This window comes from Orbicella faveolata, unplaced genomic scaffold (genome assembly GCF_042242905.1).
Source record: "Orbicella faveolata isolate gen_17 unplaced genomic scaffold, um_ofav_v1 contig_2, whole genome shotgun sequence".
In the NCBI taxonomy this organism is placed as follows: domain Eukaryota; kingdom Metazoa; phylum Cnidaria; class Anthozoa; order Scleractinia; family Merulinidae; genus Orbicella; species Orbicella faveolata.
The window spans coordinates 24,078,015-24,089,344 of record NW_028301547.1 but is presented as its reverse complement, the minus strand read 5'-3'; the positions used below and the strand labels follow the sequence as shown (position 1 = coordinate 24,089,344).

Below are 11,330 nucleotides of genomic sequence, written 5' to 3'. Positions count from 1 at the left end.
AGTAAACCAAGGGTGCATGTCTCTGTCAACCTATTATTTGGAGTATGGCCGCCATGTTGGGCAACTCCGCCGTCGTCGTCGTCGTGCGTACGCGCCCACGAGCAATACCGCTAGCCATGATAACCATGAGAAAATCAACTCATGGGTTTCCTTTTCTTTCCTATATGAGTATGGGGCTCCGCTTGGCGGCCCTTCGGGCCGCCGGAGCTCCGCTATGAAAACGCACCTTCGGTTAAGCCCTACCGTCCACACTAAACTGCCACGGACACGGAGCTTTTCCAAACCGCTCTTTAAACCGAAGAAATTTGAAAACGCCGGCTTTGCGCTTTAGTGTGGACAAAAAACATTTTGAAAACGGAGCTTTTCGAAAACGATGACATCACGACAATCATATGATTGATGCGTTTTGAAATTTTCTTCGGCGTAGCGTGGCCAGAATGTATTTTGATACGTTTTCAGAGTGGAAAGCCATTTTCAATTTTCTCTGGCGAAGTGTGGACGGTGCCTAATTTATATTAATCCTAATCTTTCTGCTAAGTCATTTTACCTGTAATGTATTTCTTCAGTGCTCCGTACGTTTCCCCAACAGCCTTGCTAAGGAATGCTGTCTCAACACTCTCTTGTTTCCTGCGCTCAGAAAACTAAACAAAATACAGGTGGAACTTTAATGCAATTTGGTACGCAGTTAATAAAAAACTGAGGAAAAAAAAAACTTAATTGCAACAGAAAGAGATATAAATTTTGATGACTGACTTGACTTAATGCAGGATTTTACATCGTCAGATGTCATAGTAGTTTAGATGACTGTCAAAAACCGTTAAGGCCTGAACGGTCCTAACTATTGGGAGCCTGTGCACCAGTTTGGTTTCTAGTTTCACATTTCAATGTTCACGCGAACTGGGACAATTTGCACATTATCTTAAATCACTCCTTAACTCACACGACCTATCATCTCGATTTTGTCTAGAACAATGAAGAAAGTAAGGGGTTATAAGTTTTTGGAAGACACACCAAAGTGTTTTCATGGTAGTCGATACCGTTTCCTTTCATGCATTCCAAATCTCTTGTGTTATGACATTCCACGTATCAACTATCATGTTACAAAATGTAATCTATAAATAACGCTATCCAACGTATAGCGTGGTTCGCTTTGTTAACACTTACCCACTGGATAGCGATTTATCCGGTACACAGCGTCATCCAGCCGTCGAACAATTGGGGTCTAGACTGTTCATAGCCTCTCTACTTTTCAATGCACGCGAAAGAAAAAGCGATCGACGCAAGCGCGTGGCACACAAGGGTGGGGGCGGGGAGGCGAGCGAACCGAGCCAAACGAAGAAAATTTGTCTCAATTCTCACCCCTCACCCTGTCAAGTCTCCCGTTTTACGCTGGCGTCCAGTTCTTTCGCGATTCTATCCGCGCGTTCAACGATGGAATAAAAATACGACAAAACAGAGGGCTGTGAACAGTCTACTGGGGATCAGAATGTTATGAGTGATGTGGATAAGAGATTCTGAATTTACAAAATAGTTAATGGTCTAACCCGTGGTTGTCGGGAATACCCTGTGTTCCCTTTCTCTTTGCCTAATGATTTTTAACGCGGATCAAAAGAGCAAACATACCTTAATGAACTTGGCATTCTGTTCGGTCAAACTGCTCTGTAATTTGACCTCCATGGCCATGAAACCTGTCACTTCTGCTAGAGTCAAAGGACTGTCGGCCACTGGTTTGTTGTGCAGCTTCTCACTTTCCTCTAGTACATCTTGACACCTGCCAGAAAACTCACGACAATGAACGTTTGGTTTCCGTACACTGGTGGTGGAGATTTAAAAGAAAACGACAGAAAATAGATCTTTGATGACGGTGTAAACTTTGCTCAAACTCTTTCACTGGTTACATCTCATACGGTGGAACCCCGTCTTACGGCCACCCCGTTATCACGGTCACCTCGTTATTAAAGCCACTTTACTCTGGCCCGTACAAAAGCTCAGTCAGTCATTTTCTTATTTAAATAACCCTTTTAATACGGCCAGATTTTTGTGGCCCGTTGGTGACCGGATTGACGGGGTCCCACTGTAATTAATGTAAAATAAAACGTACTTCTTCGTCGAGGAATCGTCTACCAAGGACTGAAGCCAACTCTGCCATTCAAAACTTCTGTTTTGCTGCACATAATCTGATGGAAACTACAAGACGCAATGATAGCTTATATGACTCTAATGAAGAAAACTTGAGAAAAATACAACAGCAAACAAAACTTGAAAAGCTACTGTAAAATACGGTATGAAAATTCAATACAAGAACCCAGAACGTGGACCGCTTTATCTGGAGTCATAAAGACTAACTATTACGGCACCAAAGTTTCTCTATCTACTCAGAGATGAAAACTTACAAGCGATGTCACAGTGGCATAGGTGTGAAGCAAGTCTAGGCAGGAGCGGAACATGGTACGTCTCTGATGGAGCAAGCCTGAGAGTTCTGTTTCAAGCTGTTCACACTGTTCAAGAATAGAAAAATCACCAATCTCAGTTATGTATAAACTACGACTAACTACGACTAACTGCCAACTGTCGTGTTTTGTTTTGAACAGCTGTCGTGTCTTTTGTGTGCGTGTCATCACTCGAACAGAATCCGACTAATGTAACAAGTTTCGCACGCACAAGACAATTTTTTAAACAATGTTTTTAACCTTCATGTTTTTGTTAGATAGTACGTTCGTTAGTTCGCGAAGCGAGGGAAGATCGTAAGTTCACTGAATTTTGAAGCGGAACGTAGAGATGTGGTGCGTAGAAACGCGGCATATTAAGGCTTAGGATACGTCGCAGTGAAACTCTGAAGAGAAATGACGGGAATTAAAACATGGAGTACTTCATCAGCTGAAAGCAGAGAAGCCGTATTAGGACGAGAAAAACAAACACACAAAAGCACCAAGCTTCAAACTCTCTAACACAACTTTTACCTGGTTTACAATGTGTCCTTGTCCTGCGCCCTTTAAGAAACTAATGGCTGGAGCAAAGCTTGGAAGACCTGTGAACAACACAGCAATAACCATTACTATCGGACATACAACGTTTACAATAACATCGTCTCTCGTGACCCCTCAAGAAGAACCACCTATCTTAGAAAGTCTTGAGAGAGAGAGTACCAGGCATGCACATGCAGCGTGTAAGGGATCTACGTCTACTTTAAAGAAATAGTTGTTCCTTACCTAGATCAAGGGGCTGAAGAAGTTCACCAACAAGGGACCCCAGCTTTGGTCCATGAACGGTCTCCATTGCAGCCTAGGATAACAATTTACATATTCATTAGTTAACACATATATCTTTTATTTCATTAGATACACTATGTTTCAATTTGTTTTAGGGTCTTTTGGTTTGACCCATGCAAAACCATACATGACAGATCAGAAGCTGCAAAGATATGTGACTGAAAACAGGTAATAAAAAGTTGAAAATGTATTTCTATTAAAGCGGAGAGACACTAGCTTGCAAGAGGTGTGTACAAAAGGATGGCTTCATTCCATATGCGTTTGAAAGGTTCTGGTTCACAAGTCCAGGCCCAAGATGATCATGGTGATGACGATGATGACCATAAAAAATTATTGCGGGGAAGATGATAAAATTTCAAAAGGACAGCCTTTCTCACCTTGTGCTGAACCTGCCATTGCTGACATTCGAGAAGTTTTTCTGCGATGGTTTGTAACACTGCATCATGATCAGCTAGCAGTTTCTTCTTTTCATCAAATCTTAAAATGGGAAGAAGAGATGATAGCAGTAACTATTAGTATGTACGCTTACTCTATGCTTCATAATTCGGAAGCGTGAAAAAAACAGCAGGAAATCTGTCTGGCTAGAATGTTATCAATAAAGGAGCTACGTAACCGTTTAATCATCTTGAAAAGTTTAGCATTAATATTTCACGTTTGTCGTTTGTAATCCGCGCGAATCTTCTCCATCCTTAATCATCCTTGTTCCCTTATGGTTTATTATTATCTCTTTGGTGTTTTTCTATCTTAGTAAACAACCATTTTCAGGTTTCCTTCAATGTAAAGGTAATTTTGTATGTGGCCAAAATAACTCGAAATGCCGTGACTGAGCTCCTTTAAAGACATGACTTATAGAGTTCACTTACTTGGCTTGTACAGTGTGCAGAGGATGTTGAGTGTTACTGATGGCTGCCTGGAGAGTCTCCTGCTGATCTTTAAGTTCATCAGTTGACAAGTCCAAAGATTTTAATTGTTTCAGAGACACCAAGTATGTGTCCAACTGTTCATCTAACTTGGTCATGCCAGATAACAACTCGTCCCTGAGAAACACAACGGGTGTTCTTCAGAGATCAAATGATTACTGCATTCAAACCTTCCTGAGTAGCTAGATCATATGTACTTCTTGGAATTATACTTAACAATGTTGACACACAAGAGTCACCATATTTCGAGAGGAAGCCACATAAACCCTAGTTGGTTTTCCAGTGAATGTTCTATCAAGGTGGCTTACGTTTTTCCTTGGTTTTACGCAGAAAAGTGAAGCAAGGAAACAGCAGACGTCTGTACGAATGCTACTATTCAGGTTGAATAGGAAACCAGAGTACTTGGAGAAAAATCCTCAGAGCAAGGCATGAACCGACAACTGATTCAACCTACATTTGGCAGGAGACAGGAATCGAACCTGGTCAACAATGGTAGCTGTGGGAGTGAGCTCTCTCACCACTATGCCAACCCTTCTACCCATTAAGTGGTTCAGTCCTACCTGTTGTTTGTCCAAGTAACTTTCATCTCTGCCACACGTGAAGAAAACAAGCTCTGAGTGACGTCCCTTTCCATCTCTTTCTTGTTCACTTTGTTGTCTGTAACACCAGGAGCTCCTCCTCCATAAAAGGCACTGGCAAAAGCAGTGTCGTTTGCAGTGGTCCAGTCAACCAGAGGGTCATACACAAAAGCTTCCAGGAGAGTGAGCAGCGTCTCACGACCTTGTTTCAGAATCTTCAGCACTTCTTCACACGACAGACGGAAAACTCCCTGAAAAGGAAGCCACACTATTATACAAGGCACAACAACACCATCGTCAGTGAAAAGTATAAATCCTTTCTGACGCAGCTGGCAAAGCTGTGCTAACAATCTCTGCATACGTAAGAGTTCACCATAATCCGATGATACATGCTCATGACGTCGGCAAAGTAAACTTTGCTTCGCTAAAGTCCAAAGTAGATTCCGCTGTACATTCATTTCTTCTTTTATTTCTCTCGTGCTCTCTTAACTTCCCACGTGCATCGTAACTGGATGACGTACACTAAAGCATGAATCAATTGTTGAATATTTGCATCAGAACATGCGAGCATGAACAGTAGATGTGGGGCCCAAGTTTTGTAAACTCAGAGACAAAATGGCATCAATCGATTCACAGAGCTTCAAGTCTTGGGAAACACAACACAACAAAACAGATTTTCAGATGAAATCCTGGTCAGAAAAGTCAAAACTTTCCGTATGCTACAAGCATACTTAACCGATAGTAAAATAGAAAAATGTGTTTTCCATTTCTATTTCCTAGTGTGTAAAGAATACCTCCACTCCTGTCACTCCCAGGGCTGTCTCCAGGTTAGGTGTCATCCTAAATGGAACCTTCTCAGGGACTCTCAGTCCTTTACCCTTCTCGAAGCACACATTGTAGTCAATATGGACTACCTGACAGAGTGAATAAAATCAAGTTGCTTAAGAACGTATCACTCATAACAACACAAAAAGACATGTTTTTGAAAATGGCTGATGTAGGAACAATGACACCTAACAAATGACTGAGATAAACGAGCTATCTACTTCCATGCTCGTAGAAATTTGACTGCATTCTCATCGCACGAAGTCTCTTTTTTCTCCTTCAAAGATAGGATCAACCATTCCCAAATGTCAAAAGTTGTTTATAAGGCTAGTTGTTGGGACTGCCTGGATTTCTACATGGGAAAACCAAAACGTAGATTGCATGAACGGTTTGTTTCATGCATTATTCAAAGTTCAACAAAGTTTAGTCACTGCAATAACCGATAAAATGGTCGTTTCCACAAGGGTATTTTCCTTGAATCCGAGGTTGTTTGTTATATTATCATTCATCATTCTACAGTTGTACTACAATTCTTACCTCCCCTGTTGTGAAATCTACCAGCATGTTATCCAGATGTCTGTCTCCCAGGCCAATAATGTAACCTATCATAGACATGACTGCAGTGGATCGAGCATAACTCTGAGTCATCTGCCACCACTCTGCTGCACTAGTGCTAGAACACCACAGCTCTCTGAAAACATAATCACAATAATTAATAAGCATGGTTGCCACAGACAGCAGTTTTCAAAATTTACTGACTTTTTTCCTGATTAAAAATTCAAAGAATACAATTCCCCAGACCAAATAACTACAAAATGTCAGATATTGTAACGGCATCTAGCCTCCCTTTACAGCAGTCTTTTCCACCTATCTATTCAAGACTGAAACGTTTTTCACCAATTTGCCTTCATTGTCAAGGAAAAACATCGTTGATTTCACAGTGACCTGAAATGTTTCTTCCAGCCGTCAATGGTATTGAAGCAACGGTGTCATAATTTCAATTTTCCCTGACTCAAAATAAAATTGCCTAACTTTTCCCTGACTTTGAAGACTTCATTACTGTATTAAATTTCTAATTCGATTTTTTGTACTACTAATTCTTAATTTGCAGAGATTCCAAGTCACAGGTCACAAAACTAAATATTTAGTCGAAATTTGACAACAAAGCTGTTTCTGTTTGGTAGATTCATTTCTAATGCTCTTGAAGGTTGTCAGACCACTCAAATTATACCTTGGAACAGAACCATTCTAGTAAACGAGGCAGTTCTATTACAACAACAGCGAGTGAGAATGATGACTAGTCGTATTACTAGTAGTAATCGTAGATTAAAGAGTGCGTTCGAGTATTGGGAGGTTTGGTATGTTAAAATAGCAATGTGTGATAGGTTTTGCATTGTACCGTAAAGCCATTACGTTTTATTTTTGTTCAAACCTGGACAGTGTCAAAAGTGGTACATATTTCGTGAAGACATTGATAAATCTTAGCTGCAAGGTTTTTTCATGGCACTAACTCTAACTTCAACCGGTAACGGTAAACCTAACCGGTAACAATAAGCTGCCTTAACACTCGAAAGAAAGAACATGGACGAACATGAAAATAACATTATTCACCCCTGACGAATTTTTTTTGGGTGGGGGGGGGGGGGTGGGGGAGGAATTTGGTGTCCATAGATAAAAATGCGATAAAACTTGACGAAGAGGGGACTTACTTGGCCAACAGGTCACTAGGAGTTTCTTTCATGAGTTCCTCTAGGACATGCTTCATCACACTAAGAGGCCAATCTTTTCTGTTAGACAGGTCTGTGATACCCTGTTAATGCAAAAAAAGGTAATTTCAAACACTAGTTTTAAGACACTCTATTGAAAATCACTCCATCACATATACTAGATGGTCTAAATAGCACTGATAATCGCCAAAAGCAAGAGATTAGGAATCTAAATTACAATCTTACTTTTCAAAGATAATATTACGAATATATAATTAATCAATCAAGCAAGCAAGCAATCAACACTTTATTTAAACACATTGCGCCTGAGAGCTAAGTTCGCTTGATCAAAATGGGAACGCGTATGCAAAATGCAAAAATAATGAAATGCATTACATTGTCACAAAACAATACAGTTAAATATCTATAGTACACACAATACGTGTAATACTACAACCAAACAAACAGTAAAAAACCAGGAAACATTTCAATTTAGTTAAAGACTTTAGCTGAGCACTAGGAATTAATGAGGGACGCTTTTTTACCTTCTCTTTAAGGGCAGGAGTAATTTTGCTGTAGTAAAGTTCACTTGGTTTCATGGGTGGAGGTGGTGGTTGATTTGCACCCTGAAATAGTAACAGAGCACCATTAAAATTTTAATTTTTTTTAAGACAAGACTCTAGAAGTGATCGTAATTTTTTCTGTCGTTATGCTAAAATAATTTTGCGGCCAAATCAATTTTAAACAAAGTAAGAGAATTTATTCTTATTTTTAATGTTTGGATTAATGGAGTTGTAATCACTAACTTTCATTTCAATAAATACTTGACTGTATGGTTTCATTAATTTATGTTTTCACATTGAGGATACCTGTGCAGACTTCACCAGTGAGATGGCCATGGCTTCTCTTTGCTGCCAGCGTTTGAACAAGGCAAACACAGGAACAGCCCCATCCACCCACTGTATAAGACCTGACCGGGGGCCAAGAGGCGTGACAGAGTAATGGCGAGCACAAAATTGGGGAGAATTGTGGCTGCAGAGTGGCATAAGAGAGAGAAAATAAGTACTGATAAAGAAATTAACATCCTTTCCAATAAGTTCTCTAACTGAACTACATTGTGTGAAGAGTGCATAACAAAAACAAACATCCTCTACATGTAAGTTCACTACCACAACACCGACATTATTTCAAGTGAAACATGGCTGAGAGGTAGGGATTCCAAGGCAGTCACACAACAATAAATTAGAGCTATTAGCAGTTAATAGCAAACGTTAGGCAGGCAGCCACGACAATGCTGACAACAACGTTGATTAAAAAAAAACAAAGCAGAATTGGCTCAGTCACATTCTGTTTGCAAAAGACAGATAACGCACATGTAAAGTTATTCTGCTGTTCATTATACCTCTCGTTTGGAACTATTCTTGTTGCCGTTGCCATTGTGGTTCAAGTAAGGTCCTTATTAATTTATTATGAATATCAATGGTCACTGTACTCGGCTACGCCTATCATTACCTGTCAACTCTGGCAAACATGTTGTTACAGATCGAGAGGAACTGCATGATTCTTTCATCAAGATGAAGATCTTCAAGTCCTTTAAATAAGTATGTGTACCTAAACAAAAGGAGAAAACAAACAGAAATGGTACTCACCACAGCATCACTGCAGAATATAGCTATTTACAGAAGTGAGCAAACACTGCCCAGAACTGAGACGAGTGGGTCTGGACCCATCCAAATTTAGCATGACTGCTCACAAGGTCAAATGTTGGGAAAAAGGTACCTCATTGCCATATTTTAAAATGTTTTGGTCAACATCTGGTTTGACTCGAATTCAACATCGCTTACACTACACCGGAGGAATTTGAAAACGGGAGGTGTCACTCTGAAAACGCATCAAATGTTTTCTGTCCATTATACTTCGACAAAGGAATTAATAAACGCAACAATCAACGGTCATTTTGGATTTGAGATTGAGAAAAACTCAGTTAACATGTTGGACTAGGTTCTCCAGCTTTATGTTATGGTGGTAGTTAATACCTATGACATCACAACGACAGTGATGAACAGAGAAAAGAAATAAATCCTTTCCTTACCTCTGTCCATCAGATCCGACAAACACCAGCTTCTTAGGTTTGGTTTTGGTTGGCAGAATGTTGACTTCTCTGATTACAGAATCAATGGTGACAATCTACACAGTGTAAAGGAAAAGAGTTAAAATTGTGAACTAGCAAAAATTAAAAAGTTCCTTTTCACCGTCACTCTCATTTACATCCCTCGGCACCATTAGCAAAGCCAAATAATCCAGACCGATGTAACAGTGTTCAAAATCACTTGAAACACACAAAGCATAGTTTTTATTAAATAGAAAACTTGAACTGTGTTTCTATCGAATTATAAAAACACGAGTCGAAGTTTGGGAGAACGAGAAATGCTGTGGGAACACGAGTCAACAGGCGAGTGTTTCCACAGTATTTTCCAGGAGTGTTTCTATTAAAACTCGATAGAAACACGGAGAACATGTTTTCTAATTCTTTTAGAAAATTCCACGACGAAAAAGGGAAACAAATTGTTTACTTTGATTATCAAAGTGTAAATTCTCTCTTCTCGCGCCATCATTACGTCAACAGATCGTGCTAGTTCTGTGTTGCTATAGAGTTATAAAAACACGATTTTAAGCCAATCATCGCGCGTATTTTCTTTGGGCTATTTTATAAATGACAACAAACGTACATGGGAAGGAAACATTTACCTTTCCACTGAAATGTGTCTGGCCTGGCATGTAGACTGCAGAAGCTTTTAGACTGGCAAGTGAAGGGCTGATCTCATCCATGTAAAGGGTGTAAGCTGCACGTTTTTGAGATCTGGCCTGGAATGCTTGTAATAGCTGTAAGCATAAAACGAAAGATACATCACGTTACACATAAAAAAAATGTGATGTGAGTTTTTCTCGGTGAACATACTTCAAAAATTATCGCAAAAGCAAAAATAAAAGAACTTGTAATTACCTGTTTAAATGGCTCCCAGCTGGACCTGTGGTCAGAAGGATCTGGAGGGTTCTGTAAGGCTTCCAGTGCTGCTTGAATCGTATCACTGTAAGTCATCTGGAACCATTGCTCGTGAGGCGTGGCAGGTTCTTGACAGGTTATTTTGTTCAACTGCTCTATTGCAAAAACAACCTGGAAAAAGCAAAATTCCGGAATTTGATCTCAGTATTCTCCTACCTTGGCCAGTTTCATTCCTTTATGCTTTTCTATCAGATGTTTGGTATTTTTGTACCCTTTGGCCTGTTAACTATTTACAGTCGACTACATCTAAGACAGCCACTATTGAGTCTGTCATTTAGAGAACATCTTACAGAAGAGTTCATTACGAGAGATTTGACAGCATTGTTATTTTTTCAGGGTTTCATCTAACTCAAGTTTGCATTTTACCTTTTTGCAAGATTGAAAGGGGGAATGGAGGTACTAACACTTATTCTATAGGAATTACGGCTATGATTTCATGTTTTTGTGCATTTTCTGACACAATTTGTCCATGGTTGTAGTACGACATGGTGTCTTTAAAGTAATCATCTAATCCAAATATTGCACAGTACTCACAGGTTTCATGATAGCAATATGTTTCTCCCTGATCAGTGTTGCCTTCTGCTGATTGGTTAGATTCTGGTTACCATTGACTCTCTTGATCTCGTCCTCAAGCTGTTGCTGCCGTCGTGTTACGTCATGATGAGTCTGCATAAGGGAGCCATGCCATAATTCCTCCCACAGTAGAGTGATTCTGCGTAACTCCATTATAAAACCCTGCAGGTCAGATACTAGCTGAGGATTGTGTGTTCTAATAGATTCAACGATGGTCTGGTAGCAGCTGGTCAGTGCGTCACTCTCTGTCTTGCCGCCTTGGGCCTCACAGGGTTGGCTGCCTTGATTTTGACTATTTTCTGCCGAGTCAGTGGAAGTTGACACAAGAAGTGGAAGAAGACCTAAAATAACAATTACAACAAAAACAAGACATTGATGTTTTGAACCTCTCCTGC

General features: G+C 40.0%; 1 protein-coding gene across 5 annotated transcripts in view; it reads right to left on the bottom strand.

Annotated features, from left to right (window-relative positions):
* Positions 1–11,330, bottom strand: part of LOC110060274 (serine/threonine-protein kinase SMG1-like) — a 66,253-nt gene that overhangs the window by 21,686 nt on the left and 33,237 nt on the right. For all 5 annotated transcript variants that reach the window (XM_089290420.1, XM_089290421.1, XM_089290422.1 and 2 more), the window contains 19 exons: positions 10,897–11,276; positions 10,303–10,473; positions 10,047–10,181; positions 9,391–9,485; positions 8,811–8,909; positions 8,168–8,330; positions 7,844–7,924; positions 7,302–7,402; positions 6,130–6,283; positions 5,562–5,681; positions 4,750–5,018; positions 4,133–4,306; positions 3,647–3,746; positions 3,210–3,282; positions 2,961–3,028; positions 2,394–2,498; positions 2,102–2,187; positions 1,624–1,771; positions 548–641 (listed from right to left, as the gene is read on the bottom strand). In XM_089290420.1, the coding sequence (XP_089146546.1) occupies positions 548–641; positions 1,624–1,771; positions 2,102–2,187; positions 2,394–2,498; positions 2,961–3,028; positions 3,210–3,282; positions 3,647–3,746; positions 4,133–4,306; positions 4,750–5,018; positions 5,562–5,681; positions 6,130–6,283; positions 7,302–7,402; positions 7,844–7,924; positions 8,168–8,330; positions 8,811–8,909; positions 9,391–9,485; positions 10,047–10,181; positions 10,303–10,473; positions 10,897–11,276 (2,616 nt within the window). The remainder of the gene's footprint in view (positions 1–547; positions 642–1,623; positions 1,772–2,101; positions 2,188–2,393; positions 2,499–2,960; positions 3,029–3,209; positions 3,283–3,646; positions 3,747–4,132; positions 4,307–4,749; positions 5,019–5,561; positions 5,682–6,129; positions 6,284–7,301; positions 7,403–7,843; positions 7,925–8,167; positions 8,331–8,810; positions 8,910–9,390; positions 9,486–10,046; positions 10,182–10,302; positions 10,474–10,896; positions 11,277–11,330) is intronic.